This window comes from Cervus canadensis, chromosome X (genome assembly GCF_019320065.1).
Source record: "Cervus canadensis isolate Bull #8, Minnesota chromosome X, ASM1932006v1, whole genome shotgun sequence".
NCBI classification, from domain to species: domain Eukaryota; kingdom Metazoa; phylum Chordata; class Mammalia; order Artiodactyla; family Cervidae; genus Cervus; species Cervus canadensis.
The window spans coordinates 75,149,599-75,174,251 of NC_057419.1; the positions used below are offsets into that span (position 1 = coordinate 75,149,599).

The 24,653-nt window shown below is 37.8% G+C and overlaps 1 protein-coding gene across 1 annotated transcript in view; it reads left to right on the forward strand.

The window, feature by feature from the left end:
- The window catches only part of HDX (highly divergent homeobox), a 211,601-nt gene extending 208,964 nt beyond the window's left edge, over positions 1-2,637 (forward strand). Inside the window, exon 10 of the mRNA XM_043459917.1 lies at positions 1,970-2,637. Coding sequence (XP_043315852.1) covers positions 1,970-2,095 — 126 coding nt within the window. The 3' untranslated portion in view covers positions 2,096-2,637. The remainder of the gene's footprint in view (positions 1-1,969) is intronic.
- The last annotated feature ends 22,016 nt before the right edge of the window (positions 2,638-24,653 follow it).

Below are 24,653 nucleotides of genomic sequence, written 5' to 3' on the forward strand. Positions count from 1 at the left end.
ATTAGCTTATCCAAACCAATAGCCATTTTAAAATAAAAATAATGTTGTCAACACTGTACTAAGTCATTAGTTATGATCTTTCTTCCCTTGACAAATCACTATGTGATTCTATTCTATTGGGAAATGCTATAATCTTTTGGGAAGAATGGCAGTAGGTCACACTCTGACAGGTAGAGAACTTGGAGTGAAGCAAGTTCATTGTGTTCACTTTAGTCTATGAAAAAGACAGTTCTAGCAACTGACAGAATCTGAAGATGTGTTCAGGGTGCCAGTGTTGCAATCCAGAAAGATATCGAAAAGAAATATTTTTAAATGGACCTCATGCATTAGTAGTGCCTCGTTCTGCCCCAGATATTAAAGTTTCCCTATTTCATACTGTACTGATTTTAGACAGGCAACTACATTAAATGCAATGACAAAGAAATACATAGTAGTGCTTCTTTGATTTGAAGGTCTCCCCACTATAATTTAAATGTCGTTAAGTCTGCTCACCTACATGACTCTCCAGTACTCTAAGCTTTGTTCATTGGAACACTTTGCCCTCTTTAATATGGCTTCTTTGCACTTGCAAAGTGAAATAAATCCAGTGATGTATTTCTCATAAACTATAATCAACCATTGTCAGCAAAGACTTTGTTGTACTATACTGGGTTAGTGGTAAACAACTGACCTAGAAGAAAATGGTTCTGTGCCCTATTACTGCAACCTAGAAACCTTAGAAAGCATGTAGTACCTTTAGGTGACTGCCTTGTAAACAGTACTCTCAGTTTCACCAAGAAGTTCATGAACCATTTAATAGCAGAAAATAAATAAATTTTTGTACAGACTGGAGTTAACCTTTCCTTTTGCAGCCTGACAGAAAGTTCTAATCTTTCCTCTTTGCTCTAAAACAAACAACAACAACAACAACAACAAAAAAAAAACTATAGGATTTATAACTAACTTCTTTTAATAAAGAGAATAGGAGAGTATTGTCTTATTTCAACAGTGGATTTCATGTGTTCTCTAACATGCCCTGTCTTTCTGTTCATTATTTGGGTAGAGGCAAGCCTGCAATTGATCTTTTTTTTAACTATTGTACCCAAAGCTAACACTGCAACTAATGTTGTCTAAAAATTGCTGAGATACGTTACATTATTTTAGTATGGGGTGCAGCAAATCATTCATATAGTTTGCTGTTTCTGATGGTCAAATGGGCATTAGCACTACCAGCCAGATAAAACCTGATTAATTATTTATTTCTTTAGTATGAATGCATGTTCTGCAACTCCAGATGGAACAATTACACCATGGCAAAACTTAGTTCATGGCTCTTGCCTTATCCTAATTACTGCAGAAGAGAGATGAGCAGTCCTCTACAAACATCATTACACGGCCAAATTCACTGGTTCAGCAGAGCCTTTGTGAATGCTTGGCCATCTGTATATATGACCATAGCCTAAGGAAAGAAAAAAAAAAGTCACTTGGACCTTTAAAATGCTAAAATTTTGTCTAAAATAGAATAGCTGAACTTTTCCCCTAATTGCTTAATTATTTCTCCCACTGAAGTACAAAATAGTCTTGTGAACTGTATTTTAGTGCAGAGAGCATAACCGGGCAGGGGTATTTTAATAAGGAATACAGTTTTAAAGTCCTTTAGCAGTGATCACTGAACACTCAAAACTGGTATGAAAATCATTTATCTCAGACATTTCAGAGCATTTGGTTCAGAGTAGTTGCTCATTTCTCTCCTTATTCCCTGTTCATCCAAGGTTGCACTCTACATAATCCACACTCTCAAGATCTAGTATTTTATTACTTCCTTAATAGTATATGAAGAATTTTTCTCTTAGATAAGGTGTTGTATAAGGTTCTGAGAGAGAAATGCTCCTTTCTTTAAATCTGTAAATCAATGTGAAAGGACCACAACTATAAAGTTGGAAAAATATGTCCAAATACTAATTCAAAACAATTGATTTTTCTGACTCAGGCATTGCTGTCAGATTTACCTCCTGAATTAGAAGAGATGGATTTCAATCATGCCTCGCCGGAGCCTGATGATACCTCATTCAGTGTGTCTTCTTTATCAGAGAAAAATGCCTCAGACAGTTTGTGATTGGGGTGGGGGAGGGATATATGATACAGCCTTTTGGCTATCCAACAGGTATGCATTTCAAGATAGTTGCATTGTGCTGCCCCGAAATTCTTTAGTTGGAAAAATATATTGCTGAAACAATGTATTCTGTGAAGGATGAATGAGATATAATGGCTGTGGTGCAAAATGGCACAGATGGTACAGAAAAAAAGTATGTAAAATTTAAAAGCATTGTTTGAGAGTTTTTTCCCAAACTGATGGAACTCTGGAGGAAAATGTATTTAATTTTGAGCAGTTTAGCTATGAAATGCATAATGCCTAATTACTGAAAGGTCTTTTTTTGTTTGTTTGTTTTATAGATGAATATTAGTTTTAGTAATAGTTTTGACCAGAGACACAAAAAGATATTTCAACACAGCTTATCAAGTTACTGAAGCTTGACTAGTCGTGTTTTTGTAACCATTACATCTTTCTTCCTCTCTCCTTTTCCTGTCATCCAGATACACTTTTACTCAGGAAAGTAGACTGAAAATTGAAAACAAAACATTAAAAAGGTTTTAACCTAGATAAATCTTGGGGTTCATTTTTAAACTCCTGTGAGAATTTGACGTAAGCTAATGATTGAAAATTGAAGTGATTGCTAGTATATAATTGCAAAATATTGATATTCTTCTATTATTAACCCAAATATTTGGGGGGAGGAGGAAGAGCATTATGGAAAAGTAATTTAATCAACATGAAGTCAAATAAATTGTTAAGTGTATAGAAACCAAATGTTGTAAAAGATTCATCTTAATGGGAACTCTTTCTTGCTGCAAGTGACAAATATTAATAAGATTCACATTCTACTACTAAATTTGTATAACTAAGTTAGATGAAATGTTGCACAAGTATTATAAGTTTATCACCATCATCATAATATTTTTTTCAGTTCTTAGATTTTATGAAATGGAAAGTCAAGGTAAGCCACTGAGTTTCCCTTTCTTTAATCTAGTCACTGAGCTTTGCCACTAAATTTACCTCATTTCCATATGAGGCTTGTACAGAGTTATCAGCCAAGGATAATACCCAAAAGAATTATACCACTTTGGTTGTAAATCACAGTTCTCTGAATTTCCTGAATACTATTCTATGAGCACACTCCTAAAACGAGCATGCTACCCAGTTGTTCTATTAGTAGGTACCAGATGGCACCACACAATTTTTTGCAGACCTTCCCTTCCAGGGTACCAGACAGCATTACCAAGGCCCATAGAAGGGAAAATGCTAGTTTCTCCCTGTGCACACAGTATCACATATTTGTGAGTTGGCAGTGTAGAACTGTATGATATGGTTAAATTACTATCTATACCTAAAAGATTAATGAAATAGCTAGATGGTGCTTTTGGCCATCAAGTTTCTATGTCAGATATTTTTGTAATTTGTAAGTAAAGCCAATTTTGATCTTGGAATTCACAGATGCCAACTTATGAATACAGAAAGGCAGTCATAGATGTCTTTGACCTTGAAATACCCCTCCCCCACACACAAATAACTAAGGTTCATTGATAATCTTTCACTTTGTCAGCTATTTGTTTGATTTAATATCGCTGCCATTCTACTATTATGGTTCTTTGTTAGCAGAAATATTTCAGTTGTTAGGTATGCTCCCTTTTAGCTGAGAGCCGTATAGTTCTTTTTAAACAATGTTTAGTATACCTTGTTGACAAGTCAAATTCCATTCAGAGAAAAGAGGGCTGAGTAATGGAACCTGGGATACTAAGTTTAAATTTATCAGTCACACTAATTCCCCTATGAGATAAAAAGTTCCTACTATATACAGCAAACTTAGAAACCATGTCTTAAGGCAACATGGACAAATTCAAGGCCTTCAAGTCTCTCTTAGGACTTTTTATTAGTTGTTGAGGTTATCTTTAGACTGATTTTTCCTGCTTCAATTTAAACCCCTTATTATTTAGTTCTTGCTATGAAGTAAAAAGAGGTGATTCTCTCATACATCTTTCAAGTCTGTGGATTAAACTTGTCACACCTCAGCAACTAGTCAATAAATCAAAAAAAATATTTATTGAACTCCTCCAATAGGGACATTGGATTTCTACTCCTCAGCAAGCTGTAAACTTCAGAATAAATTGCTTATTTTCACTTTTTCAGGAATATAAATAAAAATTATGGAAGTTGAAATTTTAATAGATTCAAAGATTTTTGCTAGGTATGATTCCTGGAAGGAATCCTAATCTACAACTTTGAGAGGAAGTGTAGATGATTCCATTGTCCCTGTTTAAAGTTATATTAAAAAAGAAACTGCATAAATCATAACAGTACACTTAGGAATCCTTTTGTATTGACATTTGTGCTTCAGCATTTTTTGTAGCAGGAACCAAAGGAAATATATTGTATCCAGAAAAACAACATTGGCAGGATGAAATTATATACCATAGATTTTGAAAAACATTCAAATGTTAAATATTAAAATCTATTATGAAGAAATGAATTTTCACACGTATAGATTAGAATGTTTTGAGACAATTCAGAGCAGGAAAATATCAGTTTATGGACTGCTTTGTGAACATCTTCATGACTGGGAGGAGAAAACAACTAGTGTTTCTTTCTTTAAGGCTTTGAAACCATAATGAACAACCTATCTGAAGCCATACTATCTCTCACAAAGACAGAGGCCAAAAATGAAAAAAAAAAAAGGAAAACGACTTTCTTTTTTTCTGTTCACTACCCTTTGATGTCTGCTGTTGGGTTAGGATTGTTGTTATTTAGTTGGTAAGTCATGTCCAGCTCTTTTGTAACCCCATGTACTATAGCCCACCAGGCTCCTCTGTCCATGGGATTTCCCAGACAATAATACTGGAGTGGGTTGCCATTTCTTTCTCCAGCAGATCTTTCTGGCCCAGGAGATCTTTTCAAACCCATGTCTCCTGCATTAGAAGGTTGGTTCTTTACCAATGAACCACCAGGGAAACCCTGGCTTAGGATAGCCAACCAGTTTCTAAACAGGAAATGTGTAGCTGAGAGCACTTTTCAAAGTGTGTATTTTTAAAAAAGAACCTAAAGTAACCTTTCTCATTTCAACAAAGCTAAAATTAGTCCCAAGAAAATGAGAACTGCAGTTACCCTGGAGAATAGGAAAATTAGCACATGCAAGGAAAACATTGCAAGAAAATTAGCCTTTTCATGGAATTTAAGGATATTTTGTTGTAAGATCAGTTATCAACAGCAGGACTTTTGTACTACCATAGAAATTTTGTGATAGAAATGTTATTGTTGAGGAAGAAAATGCCACAGGCCAGTCACATCCTGTGCTCTATATATTACAAAGACCTCAAAAAATGTCGAACAGGTAATTTCTTCAGACAGTAATATCTATTTTAAGGCACTTTCAGTCAGCAGTATGTAAGTTTGTATGAGAAAACATAAGTGGTATATTTAAAATAATTCTAGGCTTGAAAATTTACTTTGTTGCACCTTTTTAAGGAAGATGAAGTAATCAGCCCATGTCCAAGGAATAGTTTCTTCATCTTGGCCTGATAGCTTATGATCATATTTAAGAATTCTGAAAACTCCTTCCTTCCTCCATATTGCAGTGATAGTACACAAGGAATATTATATATATATATATATACATATACATATGTATATATATATATATATTATATTTTTTTAACAAACATTAGATTTTCATTCACATCCAAAAAATGCCAAATTCTGATAGGTTAGCTTTTGAAGGGAGTTCTTAGTACCATTATGTCTAAGTGATTAATAAAAAGGTTTATTTTTGAAGCTGGTATTATCCTTGGCAGACAGCACTGTATCATGCTCTTCACCAAGCTATGCTCTGTGGTGTTAAAATGGAGGAGGCTACTAACGTGTGAGCCTACAGTCAACATACCATTGCCCCAAACAAACCTTTATTAAGAGCATATTTGCTGAGGGATAAAAGAGAATAAAGTGATTTTTTCATGGAAATATATTGATTGCTCCATTAAAGTGTACTGAGTATGTATTGTTTGACATTGAAATTTTATTTTGCATTAACTTGCATATTTCTTTTAGTATTTTGTGTCCCATTTTACTGGCACTACCTCTGAAACCATATCATGTTAAAACCATATTGGACAGTAATGTGAACTTTTTGTAGAGTTTTTATTTAAACTTTTATAGAGGCAATAAATGATTTCCAGCTAATAGAAACATCTCTTTCTTTCAATGTTTATTTTTCTACAGATAAATTTTTCCTCCCAAAGATAAAGTTCTGATAAAAAGACTAAAAAATGAAGAGAATAATAAGGTATTTGGAGGCAGAGAAAGGAGAACCTGAAGTGCTCAAATGGAAATTTGGATGATTCCCTAGCTGACATATGTATCATCCTTAATTGACTTCACATAACAGAGAATTACTCCAACACCAGTGGAATAGAGGGAATATTCAATAATAGACAATAAATTTATCCATGATAGTATATTCAAATGGTAAAGTCAGCAAGTAAAAAACCACAGTTTAAACAAAGAATGCTATTTTTACAACATTCTTTTTAAATGGCAATGTTGCATTGAACTTTTAGCTCTCTTTGACACTGGTTTAATATGATTTTAATTTGGATGAAATACACCCATACTTTTTTGGTTAAAGTCTTATGCCAGTTAAAACTTTTCATGTTATCAAATGGGGGAGGGCAAGGGATGAGCTTCAAAAGCACATCTTCAGTTTTCTTTCCCAGCTGATACATTTTCAAGAATGCTTGAAGGCTCTTCAAATGACCCAAGTCTTTCTCATATCTGCAAAAACATTGGCTTAAGGTGGTGAAATCCTTTGATTTTATAAAAATGAATGGGAATGATTACAAATATATATATTTTTTTGTTATTTTTTTTCATTTATTTTTATTAGTTGGGGGCTAATTACTTTACAATATTGTAGTGGTTTTTGTCATACGTTGACATGAATCAGCCATGGATTTACATGTATTCCCCATCCCAATCCCCCCTCCCACCTCCCTCTCAAATATATTTAAAAAACAAATCAATGGTTGAGTATGTTATAAAATTGAATGATGCTTTTCAAACACTTTGAGACTAGTTTTCATTTCTTGTTTATATCATATTATAAAGATAATACATGTTCATTGTAGACATTTTAGAAAATACAGATAAAAGAAAAGCATAGCAAAAACTATCACAATATTGTAAACCAATTATCCTCCAATTAAAATAAATTAATTTTTAAGAAAGAATACATGCATTTCCAGCCCCTAATAATAATCATTCTTAACATATTAGTATATCTAGTTCCAGTCATTTATTCTGCATATTACATATATCCAGCAATACTGGGATTATACTGATTGTACATTTACAAGTCCTGCTTTTTTTCTTGACAATTTATTGAAAGCATTTACCCAGGTGACCAGGGGATATTCTTTTAAATTTATACAAGAAAAAGCAAACCTAGTACTAATGAAAATGCATTTATTCTAGAAAATTAACAAGTACCTGCTTTACATAAATATTATATACTTTTTTACCTTAGATTTATAACAAATGATACTATTTCTTTACTTTCATGATAATAAAGTAGCTATATTTTGGATGCAAGTTACAAGGTACTTCTCCTTAATACTTCTACCTAAGTAATGTTTTTATCATCTATGCCAGCAATCTATTCTAAACTTTAAAAATAAGATCATTTTAGGTATGAGAGGTCTCATATTGGGGACACCATTATGTACTTGGAGCAATAATTTTTTTGAAGTCAGATTGTAATTCCAATTATTCTCTCAAGAATAAGACTGTTTATTTTTATTATAATGTTCTGTTTCAACCAGTTTGGGAAGTTTGGAAAATGCTACCAATTCTGGATCTTTTTGTGAAATAATAAATATTTATATCTCCATTTTATCATATAATATGATGTATACAAATACCAAGACTATCATAATCAAGTACTTACTCTTGTTAGCTTAAAGTGGATAGCTCACAGTTCTGAGACACAGGTCACAGGTTTGATCTCCATTCAGATGAGTCAATTTATACAAAAGGGAAACCTCTCTGCTGTAGGACCACCATTTTCAAATCTTGTCTTGCAGTTCAATAGTAGTCACAGTGCAGAAGTCACCCAGGAAGTGTTCTAGTTTCATTCTTTTACAAGTGGTTGACCAGTTATCCCAGCACCACTTGTTAAAGAGGTTGTCTTTTTTCCATTGTATATCCTTACCTCCTTTGTCAAAGATAAGGTGTCCATAGGTTCGTGGATTTATCTCTGGGCTTTCTATTCTGTTGCATTGATCTATATTTCTGTCTTTGTGCCAGTACCATACTGTCTTGATGACTGTGGTTTTGTAGTATAGTCTGAAGTCAGGCAGGTTGATTCCTCCAGTTCCATTCTTCTTTCTCAAGATTACTTTGGCTATTCGAGGGAGAACAGTGTGGAGATTTCTTAAAAAACTGGAAATAGAACTGCCATATGACCCAGCAATCCCACTTCTGGGCATACACACTGAGGAAACCAGATCTGAAAGAGACACGTGCACCCCAATGTTCATCCCAGCACTGTTTATAATAGCCAGGACATGGAAGCAACCTAGATGCCCATCAGCAGATGAATGGATAAGGAAGCTGTGGTACATATACACCATGAAATATTACTCAGCCATTAAAAAGAATTCATTTGAACCAGTTCTAATGAGATGGATGAAACTGGAGCCCATTTATACAGAGTGAAGTAAGCCAGAAAGATAAAGATCATTACAGCATACTAACACATATATGGAATTTAGAAAGATGGTAATGATAACCTATATGCAAAACAGAAAAAGAGACACAGAAGTACAGAACAGACTTTGAACTCTGTGGGAGAAGGTGAGGGTGGGATGGTTTTGAAAGAACAGCATGTATATATTATCTGTGGTGAACAGATCACCAGCCAGGTTGGGATGCATGAGACAAGTGCTCGGGCCTGGTGCACTGGGAAGACCCAGAGGAATTGGGTGGAGAGGGGGTGGGAGGGGGGATCGGGATGGGGAATATGTGTAAATCTATGGCTGATTCATATCAATGTATGACGAAACCCACTGGAAAAAATAAATAAATAAAAAGGAGGAAAAAAAAAAAAAAGTCACCCAGGAGGAGATGTGGGTGGATATAGTCAACCATATATGTTGCTTAAACAGTATGAAATAATGGATGTTGGGAAGTTTCTCCTGTCCACTCCCACCCACATCTCATGCCTCTGTTGAAAGTTAATTGGTAGTAATTTATTGGGAATAATTTGGTATAAAATGGAATTATCCATGACAAGTGTCAGTTCAGTTCAGTTCAGTCGTTCAGTCGTGTCCAACTCTTTGCAACCCACGCCAGGCCTCCCTGTCCATCACCAACTCCAGGAGTTTACTCAAACTCATGTACATAGAGTCGGTGATGTCATCCAGCCATCTCATCCTCTGTCGCCCCCTTCTCCTCCTGCCCCCAATCCCTCCCAGCATCAGGGTCTTTTCCAATGAGTCAACTCGTCACATGGGGTGGCCAAAGTATTAGAGTTTCAGCTTCAGCATCAGCCCTTCCAATGAACACCCAGGACTGATCTTCTTTAGGATGGACTGGTTGGATCTCCTTGCAGTCCAAGGGTAAGACAGATTAAAAGGTTGCTATATCAAACAGCATTAGCCTAATCACCTGCATTTGTTGTAATATTGGATGAAAGAGATCAAGGCACTAAGGAATCTCCATGCTGTCCTCTAGAGTGGCTATATCAATTTACATCCCAACCAACAGTGCAAGAAGGTTCCCTTTTCTCCACATCCTCTCCAGTATTTATTGTTTGTAGTTAGTTAGTTAGTTAGTTTGTTTGTTTGTTTGTTTTTCTGATGATGGCCATTCCAATTCGTGTGAGGTGATATCTCATTCTAGTTTTGATTTGCATTTCTCTAATAATGAGCAATAATGAGCATCTTTTCATGTGTTTATTGGCCATCAGTATGTCTTCTTTGGGGAAATATCTATTTAGGTATTCTGGCTTTCTTTCGCCTGGAGTATTTGTTTTTCTGATACTGAGTGTATGAGTTGCTTATATATTTTGGAGATTAATTGTTTGTCAGTTGCTTCATTTGCAATTATTTTTCCCATTCTGATGGTTGTTTTTGCATCTTTTTAATGTTTCATTTGCTGTACAAAGCTTTTAAGGTAAATTAGGTCCCACTTGTTTATTTTTGTTTTTATTTCCATTGCTCTAGGAGGTGAATCAAAGAGGAACTTTCTGTGATTTATGTCCAAGTGTATACTACCTATGTTGTCCTCTAAGAGTTTTATAGATTCTGGCATTTGTGATTCCTGCCCCCTTTGTCAAAGATAACATGCCCATGGGTACATGTGTTTCTCTCTGGGCTTTCTGTCTTGTTCCATTGGTCTGTATTTCTGGTTTTCTTACAGTACCAAACTGTCTTGATGACTACAGCTTTGTAGTATAATCTGAAGTCAGGAAGGTGGATTCCAGAAGATGTTTCTCCTTCTTAAGATTGCTTTGGCTATTCAGGGTTTCTTGATTACCCATAAAAATTGTGAATTTTTTGTTCTAGTTCTGTAAAAAATGGCATTTGTAGTTTGATAGATATTGCATTGAATCTGTCTTTACAATATTGATTCCTCCAATCCAAAAACATGATACATCTCTTCATCTGTTTGTGTCATCTGTGATTTCTCTCATCTATGTCTTATAGTTTTCTGTATATACAGGTCTTTTGGCTCTTTGGGTAAGTTTATACTGGGTATTTTATTCTTTTTGTTGCAATGGTGAATGAGATTGTTTCTTCAATTACTCTGAGTTTTCATTGTTAGTGTATAGGAAGGTAAGGAATTTCTGTGCATTAATTTTATATCCTGTGACTTTACTAAATTGAATGATTAATTCTAGTAATTTTCTGGTGGCATCTTTAGGGCTTTCTATGTATGGTTTCATGTCATATGCAAATGGTGAGAGTTTTACTTCTTTTCCAATCTGGGTTCCATTTATTTCTCTGCTGTGGCTGTGACTTCCAAACTTACATTGAATAATAGTGACAACAGTGTGAACCCATGTGTTGTTCCTGATCTTGGAGGAAATATTTTCAGTTTTTCACCATTGAGAATAATGTTTGCTGTGGGCTTGCTATATATGGCTATATTATGGTGAGGTAGGTTCTTTCTATACTGCTTTTCTGGAGACCTTTCTATCATAAATTGGTGTTGAATTCTGTTGAAGTTTTCTCTGCATCTATTGAGATATTCATATGGTTTTTATTTTTCAATTTGTTAATATGATGTATCACATTGATTATTTTGCATATATTGAAGAATCCTTGCATTCCTGGGATAAACCCCACTTGTTCATGGTATATGATCATTTAATGTGTTGTTAAATTCTGTTTGCTAGAATTTTGCTGAGGATTCTTACATCTACGTTCATCAGTGATATTGGCCTATAATTTTTGTGTGTGTGTGTGATGTCTTTGTCTGGTTTTGGTGTCAGGGTAATTGTGGTCTCAAGTGAAAGAGGAGAATGAAAAAGTTGACTTAAAGCTCAACATTCAGAAAACTAAGATCATGGCATCCAGTCCCATCACTTCATGGCAAATAGATGGGGAAACAGTGGAAACAGTGGCTGACTTTATTTTTTTGGTGTCCAAAATCACTGCAGATGGTGATTGCAGCCATGAAATTAAAAGACACTTACTCCTTGAAAGGAAAGTTATGACCAACCTAGATAGCATATTAAAAAGCAGAGACATTACTTTGCCAACAAAGGTCCGTCTAGTCAAGGCTAGGGTTTTTCCAGTGGTCATGTATGGATGTGAGAGTTAGACCATAAAGAAAGCTGAGTGCTGAAGAATTGATGCTTTTGAACTGTGGTGTTGGAGAAGACTCTTGAGAGTGCCTTTGGACTCCAAGGAGATCCAACCAGTCCATCCTAAAGGAGATCAATCCTGGTTGTTCACTGGTAGGACTGATGTTGAAGCTGAAACTCCAATACATTGGCCACCTGATGCGAAGAGTTGACTCATTTTAAAAGACCCTGATGCTGGGAAAGATTGAGGGCAGGAGGAGAAGGGGCCGACAGAGGATGAGATGGTTGGATGGCATCACCAACTCAATGCACATGGGTTTGGGTGGACTCCGGGAGTTGGTGATGGACAGGGAGGCCTGGCGTGCTGTGGTTCATGGGATTGCAAAGAGCCAGACATGACTGAGCGACTGAACTGAACTGAACTGAAAATGAGTTTTGGAGTTTCCCTTCCTCTGCAATTTTTTGGGAGAGTTTGAACAGGATTGCTGTCAGTTCTTCTCTAAACATTTGGTACAATTCATTTGTGAAGCCATATGGCCCTGGGATTTGTTTGTTAGAATATTTTTGCTCACAGTTTCAATTTCAGTACTTGATCAGTCTGTTCATAATTTTTATTTCTTTCTTGTTCAGTCTTGGAAGGTTGTACTTTTCTAAAAATTTGTCCATTTCTTCTAGACTGTCCATTTTATTTGCCTATAGTTGCTCATAATAGTCTTGTGTTTCTTTATAGTTCTGCATTGTATGTTGTAACTTCTTTTTCATTTCTAATCTTATTGATTTGAGTTTAATCCCTTTTTTCTTCATGAGTCTGCCTCACGGTTTGTTGATTTTGTTTACCTTCTTAAAGAACCAACTTTTAGTTTTATTGATCTTTGCTATTGTTTGTAAGAGCTGGACCATAAAGAAGGCAGAACATCAAAGAATTGATGCCTTCAAACTGTGGTGCTGGAGAAGACTCCTGAAAGTCCTTTGGACAGCAAGAAGATCAAACCAGTCAATCTTAGGGGAGACCAACCCTGAATATTCCCTGGAAGGACTGATGCTGAAGCTGAAGCTCCAGTATTTTGGTCATCTGATGCAAACAGACAATTCACTTGATAAGTCCCTGATGCTGGGAAAGATTAAGGGCAGAAGGAGAAGCAGACGTCAGAGGATGAGATGGCTGGGTAGCATCACTGATGCAATGAACATGAAACTAGGCAAACTCTGGGAGATGGCGAGGGACAGGGAGATCTGGTGTGCTGCATTCCATGGAATTGCAAAGGGTTGGGCATGACTGGGTGACAAATAACAAAAACATTGTTTCTGTCATTTCTTTTTCATGTATTTCTGCTCTGATCTTTATGATTTCATGTCTTTCTCTAATTTTGGTAGTTTTTGTTCTCTTGCCTTAGGTATAAGGTTAGGTTGTTTATTTGCTGTTTTTCTTATTTCTTGGGGTAGACTTGTGTTGTTATAAACTTCCCTCTTAGCACTGCTTTTACTGCATCCCATAGGCTTTGAGTTGTCATGTTTTCATTGTAATTTTTCTAGGTATCACTTTATTAATATTCCTTCTTTGAGTTCTTCATGACCTCTTGGTTATTTAAAATCAAGTTGTTTTGCCTTCATTTATTTGTGTTTTTTTTACAGTATTTTTTGTTTTGTTTTGTTTTTTTGCTTCCTGTGATTGATATCTGATCTTATAGCATTGTGGTGATAAAAAGTGCTTGATAAAATATAAATTTTCTCAGATTTACCAAGGCTTGATTTGTGACCCAACATGTGATCTGTCTTGGAGAATGTGCCGCGTGGACTTGAGAAAAAGTGAATTATATTGCTTTTGGATGAAATATCCTGTAAATGGCAATTAGGTACTTCTGATCTGCTAAATTATTTAAGTCTTCTGTTTCCTTATAAATTTTATGTCTGGATGATGTGTCCATTGGTGTGAATGGGCATTACAATCCCCCACTGTTATTGTGTTACAGTTGATTTCCTCTATTATAACTGTTAGCATTTGCCTTATGTATTGAGATGCTCCTATGTTGGGATAAAGAAAAAACAAGAAAGGAGAGATAAGAAAGCTTTTCTAAGTGATCAATGCAAAGAAATAAAGGAAAATAATTGAATGGGAAAGACTAGAGAGCTCTTCAAGAAAATTAGAGATACCAAGGAAATATGTCATGCAAAGATGGGCTCAATAAAGGACAGAAACAGTATAAACCTAACAGAAGCAGAAGATATAAAGAAGAGGTGGCAAGAATACACAGAAGAACTATACAACAAAGATCTTCATGACCCAGATAACCATAATGGTGTGATCACTCACCTAGAGTCAGACATCTTGGAGTGTGAAGTCAAGTGGGCCTTAGGAAGCATCACTACAAACAAAGCTATTGGGGGAGATGGAATTCCAGTTGAGCCATTTCAAATCCTAAAAGATGCCGCTGCTAAAGTGCTGAACTCAGTATGCCAGCAAATTTGGAAAACTCAGCAGTGGCCACAGGACTGGAAAAGGTCAGTTTTCATTCCAATCCCAATGTTAGACAATGCCAAAGAATGTTCAAACTACTGCACAATTGCACTCCTCTCACATGCTAGCAAAGTAATGCTCAAAATTCTCCAAGCTAGGCTTCAACAGCACACGAATCAAGAAATTCTGACATTCAAGCTGGTTTTAGAAAAGGCAGAGGAACCAGAGATCAACTTGCCAACATCTGTTGGATAATATAAAAAGCAAGAAAATTCCAGAAAATTATCTACTTTTGCTTCATTGACTACATGAAAGCCTTTGACTATGTGGATCACAATGAATTATTGAAAATTCTTAAAGAGATGGGAATATCAGACCGCTTTATCTGCCTCTTGAGAAATCTGTATGCAGGTCAAGAAGCAACAGTTAGAAACCTACATGGAATGATGGACTGGTTCAAAATTGGGAAATGAGTATGCCAAGGCTGTATATTGTCACCCTGAATATTTAACTTATATGCAGATTACATCATGAGAAATGTTGGGTGGGAAGAAGCTCAAGTTGGAATCAATATGGCAGGGAGAAATGTCAATAACCTCAGATAGGCATATGACACCACCCTTATGGCAGAAAGCAGAGAGGAACTAAAGAACCTCTTGATGAAAGTGAAAGATGAGAGTGAAAAACCTGGCTTAAAACACAATACTCAAAACAATGAAGATCATGGCATCTGGTCCAATCACTTCATGCAAACATATGGGGGAACAATGGAAAAAGTGACAGACTTTACTTTCTCGGGCTCCAAAATCACTGCACATGGTGACTGCAGCCACAAAATTAAGACTCTTGCTCCTCAGAAGAAAGGCTGTGACCAACCTAGACAGCATTTGAAAAAGCAGAGAGACATTACTTTGCCATCAAAGGTCTGTTTAGTGAAAGCCACGGCTTTTCCAGTGGTCATGTATGGATGTGAGAGTTAGACCATAAAGAAAGCTGAGTGCTGAAGAATTGATGCTTTTGAACTGTGGTATTGGACAAGACACCTGAGAGACCCTTGGACTGCCAGGATGTCAATCCATTCAATCCTAAAGAAAATCAGTCCTGAATATTCATTGGAAGGACTGATGCTGAAGCTGAAACTCCAATACTTTGGTCACCTGATGCAAAGAACTGACTCCTTGGAAAAGACCGTGATTCTGGGAAAGATTGAAGGCAGGAAAAGAAAGGGATGACAGAGGATGAGATGGTTGGATTGCATTACCGACTCCACTGACATCAGTTTGAGCAAGCTCGAGGAATTAATGATGGACAGAGAAGCCTGGCATGCTGCAGTCCATGGAGTTGCAAAGAGTTGGACATGACTGAGTAACTGAACTTATGTGGGCGCATATATATTTATAATTATTATGTCTTCTTTTGGATTGATTCCCTGATCATTGTGTAGTCTCTTTCCTTATCTCTTTTAATCAGTTCAGTTCAGTCACTCAGTCGTGATCCCATGAACTGCAGCACACCAGGCCTCCCTGTCCATCAACAACTCCCAGAGTTCACCCAAACTCATGTCCATTGAGTCAGTGATGTCTTCCAACCATCTCATCCTCTGTTCTCCCCTTCACCTCCTGTCCTCAATGTTTCCCACTATCAGGGTCTTTTCAAATGAGTCAGCTCTTTGCATCAGGAGGCCAAAGTTTTGGAGTTTCAGCTTCAACATCAGTCCTTCTGAAAGGTTGTTGATGAACAACAAAAGACACTGGGATTCTTGGCCTCCAGAGGAGAAGAATTAAATGCGGGGCCAGAAACAAGACTTGATCACTCAGAGCTTTTGTGTAAAGTGCGCCGGCTGCGACAGACCACACAGAAGCATGGCCATGAGGAGCTACCCCTCACCCAAGGTCAGGGGTAGTGACCTAGAGCTCCAGGCTGTGACAGCACAGGAGCGGCAGCCATGAGGAGCTTCCCCACGTCCAAGGTAAGGGGCAGCGGCCGAGAAGAGCTACCACCCGCCCGAGGTCAAGGGCGGCGGCCAAGAGTAGCTACCCTACTTCCACGGAGTGGCTGCTGCACGGATGCAGGAGGGCCGAGAGGAGCTACTCCATGTTCAAGGTCAGGAGGGGCGGCCGTGAGAAGATACCCCTCGTCCAAGGCAAGGAACAGCGGCTGCGCTTTGCCGGAGCAGCCGTTAAGAGATACCCACGTCCTAAGGTAAGAGAAACCCAAGTAAGATGGTAGGTGTTGTGAGAGGGCATCAGAGGGCAGACACACTAAAGCCATAATCACAGAAAACTAGCCAATCTGATCACAGGACCACAGTCTTGTCTAACTCAAAGAAACTAAGCCACGCCTTGTGGGGCCACCCAAGACAGTCCGGTCATGGTGGAGAGGTCTGACAGAATGTGGTCCACTGGAGAAGGGAATGGCAAACCACTTCAAAATTCTTGCCTTGAGAACACCATGAACAGTATGAGAAGGCAAAATGATAGGATACTGAAAGTGGAACTCCGCAGGTCGGTAGGTGCCCAATATGCTACTAGAGATCAGTGGAGAAATAACTCCAGAAAGAATGAAGGGATGGAGCCAAAGCAAAAACAATACCCAGTGGTGGATGAGACTGGTGATAGAAGCAAGGTCCAATGCTCTAAAGAGCAATATTGCATAGGAACCTGGAATGTTAGGTCCATGAATCAAGGCAGATTGGAAGTGGTCAAACAGGAGATGGCAAGAGTGAATGTCAACATTCTCGGAATCAGTGAGCCAAAATGGACTGGAATGGGTGAATTTAACTCACATGACAATTTTATCTACTACTGTGGGCAGGAATCCCTTAGAAGAAATGGAGTAGCCATCATGGTCAACAGAAGAGTCCAAAATGCGGTACTTGGATGCAGTCTCAAAAACTACAGAATGATCTCTGTTCTTTTCCGAGGCAAACCGTTCAATACCACGGTAATCCAAACCTATATCCCAACCAGTAACGCTGAAGAAGCTGAAGCTGAACGGTTCTATGAAGACCTACAAGACCTCTTAGAACTAACACCCAAAAAAGATGTCCTTTTCATTATAGGGGACTGGAATGCAAAAGTAGGAAGTCAAGAAACACCTGGAGTAACAGGCAAATTTGGCCTTGGAGTATGGAATGAAGCAGGGCAAAGGCTTTTTGCCAAGAGAATACACTGGTCACAGCAAACACCCTCTTCCAACAACACAAGAGAAGACTCTACACATGGACATCACCAGATGGTCAACACTGAAATCAGATTGATTATATTCTTTGCAGCCAAAGATGGAGAAGCTCTATACAGTTAGCAAAAACAAGACCAGGAGGTGACTGTGGCTCAGATCATGAACTCCTTATTGCCAAATTCAGACTCAAACTGAAGAAAGTAGGGATAACCACTAGACCATTCAGGTATGACATAAATCAAATCCCTTATAACTATACAGTGGAAGTGAGCAATAGATTTAAGGGACTGTATCTGATAGACAGAGAGCCTGATGAACTATGGACGGAGGTTCGTGACATTATACAGGAGACAGGGATCAAGACTATCCCCATGGGAAAAAAAATGCAAAAAGGCAAAATGGTTGTCTGAAGAGGCCTTACAAATAGCTGTGAAACGAAGAGACGCTAAAAGCAAAGGAAAAAAGGAAAGATATTCCCATTTGAATGCAAAGTTCCAAAGAAGAGCCAGGAGAGATAAGAAAGCTTTCCTCAGAAATCAATGTAAAGAAATAGAGGAAAACAACAGAATGGGAAAGTCCAGAGATCTCTTCAAGAAAATTAGAGATACCAAGGGAAGAGTTCATGCAAAAATAGGTTCAATAAAGGACAGAAATGGTATGGACCTAACAGAAGCAGAAGATATTAAGAAGAGGTGGCAAGAATACACAGAAGAACTGTACAAAAAAGATCTTCATGACCCAGATAATCACAATGGTGTGATCACTCACCTAGAGCCAGACATCCTGGAATGTGAAGTCAAGTGGGCCTTAGAAAACATCACTATGAACAAAGCTAGTGGAGGTGATGGAATTCCACTTGAGCTATTTCAAATCCTGAAAGATGATGCTGTGAAAGTGCTTCACTCAATATGCCAGCAAATTTGGAAAACTCAGCAGTGGTCACAGGACTGGAAAAGGTCAGTTTTCACTCCAATCCCTAAGAAAGGCAATCCCGAAGTATGCTCAAACTACCACACAATTTCACTCATCTCACATGTTAATAAAGTAATGCTCAAAATTCTCCAAGCCAGGCCTCAGCAATACATGAACCAAGAACTTCCAGATGTTCAAGCTGGTTTTAGAAAAAGCAGAGGGATCAGAGATCAAATTGCCAGTATCCGCTGGATCATTGAAAAAGGAAGAGAATTCCAGAAAAACATCTATTTCTGCTTTATTGACTATGCCAAAGCCTTCAACTCTGTGGATCACAATAAACTGTGGAAAATTCTGAAGGAGGTGGGACTGCCAGACCACCTGACCTGCCTCTTGAGAAACCTGTATGCAGGTCAGGAAGCAACAGTTAGAACTGGGCATGGAACAACAGACTGGTTCCAAATAGGAAAAGGAGTACGTCAAGGCTGTATATTGTCACCCTGCTTATTTAACTTATATGCAGAGTACATCATGAGAAATGCTGGGCTGGATGAAGCACAAGCTAGAATCAAGATTGCCAGGAGAAATATCAATAACCCCAGATATGCAGATGACACCACACTTATGGCAGAAAGTGAAGAGGAAATAAAAGGCTCTTGATGAAAGTGAAAGAGGAGAGTGGGAAAGTTGGCTTAAAGCTTAACATTCAGAAAACTAAGATCATGGCATCTGGTCCCATCACCTCATGGGAAATAGATGGGGAGACAGTGGAAGCAGTGTCAAACTTTATTTTTTGGGGGGGCTCCAAAATCACTGCAGATGGTGACCGCAGCCATGAAATTAAAAGACTCTTACTCCTTGGAAGGAAAGTTATGACCAACCTAGGTAGCATATTAAAAAGCAGAGACATTACTTTGTCAACAAAAGTCCATCTGGTCAAGGCTATGGTTTTTCCAGTGGTCATGTATGGATGTGAGAGCTGGACTGTGAAGAAAGCTCAGAACCGATGGATTGATGCTTTTGAACTGTGGTGTTGGAGAAGACTCTTGAGAGTCCCTTGGACTGCAAGGAAATCCAACCAGTCCATCCTGAAGGAGATCAGGCCTGGGTGTTCATTGGAAGGACTGATGCTGAAGGTGAAACTCCAATACTTTGGCCATCTCATGCGAAGAGTTGACTCATTGGAAAAGACCCTGATGCTGGGAGGGATTGGGTGCAGGAGGGGAAGGGGATGACAGAGGATGAGATGGCTGGATGGCATCACTGACTCTATGTACATGAGTTTGATTAAACTCCGGGAGTTGGTGATGGACAGGGAGGCCTGGCGTGCTGCGATTCATGGGGTCGCAAAGAGTCGGACATGACTGAGCGACTGAACTGAAGTGAAAGTGTAAAAGGGATAGAGAAAGCTTCTGACATAGACATCCGAAGTGGGCAGAAAGTGTACCCACCTTGCTAGTACTAGCAATGGCGTTATATACTCTCCAATTAGTTATTACAATGAATCAAAAGAATGTCCTGAGTATGGAAAGATCTTACTAGACCCACTCCCACAATCCACATTTCAAGATAACAGGATTAACCAGAAGGCCCTCAGGAAGGAAAAACTGTCCTCAAGCAAGATAAGCCCCTGCTATATAATCCTTAACACAGTCCAAATTGAGTTGTTAGTTGTGTTATCATCAGGTCCAGGCTTAAAGATAAAAACGTCTTATGTGACTAAGACTAAGGAATATAGAGGAAAAAAATGTTTTCCCTTTCCTCCTCCTTGAGAATCCCAGACCCTTATCTCCTTGGGGACCCCAGGACTTCTTATCAAGGTACTTAGCAATTGACTCTCTCATTTCCAATGAACACCCAAGACTGATCTCTTTTAGGATGGACTGGTTGGATCTCTTCTCAGTCCAAGGGACTCTCAAGAGTCTTCTCCTTTATCACAGTTCAAAAGCATCAGTTCTTTGACACGCAGCTTTCTTTATAGTCCAACTCACACATCCATACATGACTACTGGAAAAACCATAGCCTTGACTAGATGGACCTTTGTTCACAAAGTAATGGTTCTGCTTTTTAATGCTATCTAGGTTGGTCACAACTTTCCTGCCAAGGAGTAAGACTCTTAATTTCATGGCTGCAGTCACCATTTGCAATGATTTTGGAGCCCCAAAAAATAAAGTCTGACACTATTTCCCCATTTATTTCCCATGAAGTGATGGGACCAGATGCCATGATCTTAGTTTTCTGAATGTTAAGCTTTAAGTCAACTTTTTCACTCTCCTCTTTCACTTTCATCAAGAGGCTCTTCAGTTCTTTTTCACTTTCTGCCATAAGGTGGTGTCATCTGCATATCTGAGGTTATTTATATTTTTCGCAGCAATCTTGGTTTTAGCTTCTGCTTCATCCAGCCCAGCGTTTCTCATGATGTACTCTGCATAGAAGTTAAATAAGCAGCCTGACAATATACAGCCTTGACATACTCCTTTTCCTATTTGGAGCCAGTCTGTTGTTCCATGTCCAGTTCTAACTGTTGCTTCCTGACCTGCATACAGGTTTCTCAAGAGGCAGGTCAGGTTGTCTGGTATTCCCATCTCTTTCAGAATTTTCCACAGTTTACAGCGATCCACAGAGTCAAAGGCTTTGGCATAGTCAATAAAGCAGAAATATATATTTTTGCTGAGTTTTCCAAATTTGCTGACACACTTAGTGTGGCACTTTCACAGCAGCATCTTTAGGTTTTGAAATAGCTCAACTGGAATTCCATCACCTCCACTAGCTTTGTTTTTAGTGATGCTTTCTAAGGCCCACTTCACATTCCACGATGTCTGGCTCTAGGTGAGTGATCACTCCATCATGATTATCTGCATCATGAAGATCTTTTTTGTACAGTTCTTCTGTGTATTCTTGCCACCTCTTCTTAATATCTTCTGCTTCTGTTAGGTCCATACCATTTCTGTCCTTTATTGAACCCATCTTTGTATGAAATGTTCCCTTGGTATCTCTAATTTTCTTGAGATCTCTAGTCTTTCCCATTCTATTATATTCCTCTATTTATTTGCACTGATCACTTAAGAAGGCTTTCTTATCTCTTTTAATAGTCTTTATTTTAAAGTTTATTTTTTCTGATATGAGTATTGCTATTCCTGCTTTCTTTGGATTTCAACTTACATAGAATTTCTCTTCCCAGCTCCCCACTTTTAGTCTGTATATTTCCTTAGGTTTTATGTGTGTCTCTTGTAGATAGGATAGCTTCTTGCTGTTGTTTTCATTCACTAAGTCATGTCTGCCTGCTTGTGACCCCATGACCATAACCTGCCAGGCTTTTCTGTCCATGGGATATCCCAGGCAAGAGTACTGGAGTGGGTTGCCATTTCCTTCTCCAGGTGATCTTCCCAATCTAGAACTCAAACCCACATTCCCTGCATTGGCAGGTGAATTCTGTACCACAGAGCCACCAGGGAAGCTCAGATAGTGTATATCAGGATCTTGATCTTGTATCAATTCAACCAGTCTGTATCTTTTGTTGGAGCATTTAAACCTTTTATGTTTTAGGTAATTATTGATGTGTCTGATCTCCTTACTTTTTACTTTATTATTTTGGGGGATTTTTTTGGTAGGTCTTTTCTTTCTCTTGTAGTTCTTATCTAGAGAAGTTTCTTTGACATTTGTTTTACAGCTGGTTTGATGGTGCTTAATTCTCTTACCTTTTGCTTATGTATAAAGCTTTTGATTTCTCCGCTGAATCTGAATGAGATCTTTGCTTGGTAGAGTAATCTTGGTTGTAGGTTTTTTCCTTTCATCATTTTAAGTATATCCTGCCATTCCTTCTTGGCCTGTGGAGTTTCAGCTGAAAGATCAACTGTTAACCTTATAGGGAATCCCCTTGCATGTTATTTGTTGTTTTTTCCTTGCTTCTTTTCATACGTGTTCTTTGTGTTTATTTTTTGTTAGTTTGATTAGTATGTGTCTTGTCACGTTTCTCTTTTGGTTTATTATGTATGGAAATATGGGCTTCCTGGATTTGGATGGATATTTCCTTTCCCTTGTTAGTGATATTTTTTACTATAATCTTCTCAAATATTTTTCACACCCTTTCTTTTTGTCTTTTTCTTCTGGGACCCCTAAAATTCAAATATTGGTATGCTTCATGACCCAGAGGTCCCTGAGGCTTTCCTCATTTTTTTCTTGGTTTTTCTTTAACATGCTCTGCTTCAGGTATTTGCACCATTTTGTCTTCCATTCTTTTGCCTCAGTTATTCTGCTACTGTTTCCCTCTAATGTATGTTTTATTTCAGTTATTGTGTTGTTCATTGCTGAATGTCTATTTTTATTTCTTCTAGGTTCTTGTTAAACACTTCTTTCATCTTCTCAGTCTCTGCCTCCTTTCTGTTTATCTGTACCTGTATTATTTTGGATCATCTTTACTATCATTACATTGAATTTTTTTTTTTTTTTCAGGTAGACTGCTTATCTCCTCTACATTTGTTTGTTCTGGTGTGTTTTTACTAGGCTCCTTTATCTTATGTATGCTTCTTTTTTTTTCATTTTGTTTAATTTACTGTGTTTAGGGTCTCCTTTGTGCAGGCTGAAGATCATAGTTCAACTGAAGTTGTGAAGTCTGCCCCCAGTGGGTGGAGTTGGATCAGTGGCTTGTAAAGGTTTCCTGGTGGGGTGGATTTGTGTCTGTGTTCTGTTGGGTGGAGCTGAATCTTGTCTTTCAGTGTTACATCCAATGGCATCTTTTGGCATATCTGTGAACTTAGTATTGTCAAGACCAGCTCAACAAGCAGGGTTTCTGAAAGCGTGATATGGCTAGAGAATGAGAAACGAGACACAAGAATTCAGAGAAAAGCGAGGATCAGGGAACCAACACCGCTCCAGGGTGAAGGTGCTGAAACTGAATCCAAGCCAGCTTTATTATACTTTCAGCCATGAATGAAAGAACATGCTGGGAGTTAAACTATAACTCATGTGTCCTTCAGGGCCAAAGAGCAAGGTGATCATTAACCACTGAGTAATTAGGAAACAGTAATCAATAACAAATCAGTAACTAAGACTAATATTCTTATCTATAGATTTTCCACCAGATACGTAAAACATGTGACTCTGAGACTCCAGTTGAGAAACAGTCTGAGGTCAGTTTTTCCAACCCCAGGATCATATCTTGTTTTCAAGATTATGAACTGTTCCCTCTGGACTTGTTCCAAGAGTTTCATGCCTTATAGCATCCAGTTTATCAAGAATTATAAATTTATTTTGCAGCCCTTGCTATGGCCTGCTTTTCTTTTATTCTTCCTGTCTCCTATATCTCCCTCTTTTTGATTTTACACATAATAAGAAATAGTGAGAAATGTTAGTTCCTGTTGTCAGCTTCATTGTCTCTTGATCATTCTTCTCCAGACTATACAGAAACACAAACACATAATTAATAGCACTCCCATAACCAGAGCAATTCTGTATCCAAATGTTTTGATCTGTTTTAAGGGATTAAGAGAAGACAGATTATCAGCAACAGTATCAAGAAAATCTGATCCAGAAACTGCATCAAGATGTTTATTAAAAGCTTTTAATATATCTTGTTGTAGATTTTGAATATCTACAGAAATATTACCTTGGTTCAATAGGTGCTGTTTAACTTTATCCTAATTGAATTGTGTCTTATTATATTTGAAAGCTGTTATACAAAATGAAGTATAGTTCCAATCACATCTTAGTCTCACCTGTTTTTGTAAACTGACTAATTGATCTCCTAGTAAAATAACAGATTGTTGAAGGTCGGCCACCTGGGAGGCCAACTTTCCATCAATTTTTTGTTGAGTGGTCCAAAGGACATCAGTATCTTTATGCCATTCTTGTATAAAATGAACTATTTGTACAGATTTATGAAGAGCCATTCCAGCTATGGCTGCCATAGTTGTAATTGCAATAATGCCTAAAATGACAGCAATTAGCAATCCCAGAAAATGTTTAACATGTTTAAGATTTTTCAATATTTCTTCAGTAACATATAATGTAGGGCTCTGTTGCCAAGGTCGTTGTAAATCAACTGGAACCCATATGCTAGTTCTGGTTTTAAGAATGTAAATACTCTGCCAACTTTCATCAAAAGGAATGGCATTATTTATACATGTATAAAATGAACAGTTAATACATGTTCCTAATCCCAAATTGAGATCATATTTTGCTGGTCTGATCATAAAAACAAAAGGAATTCTTA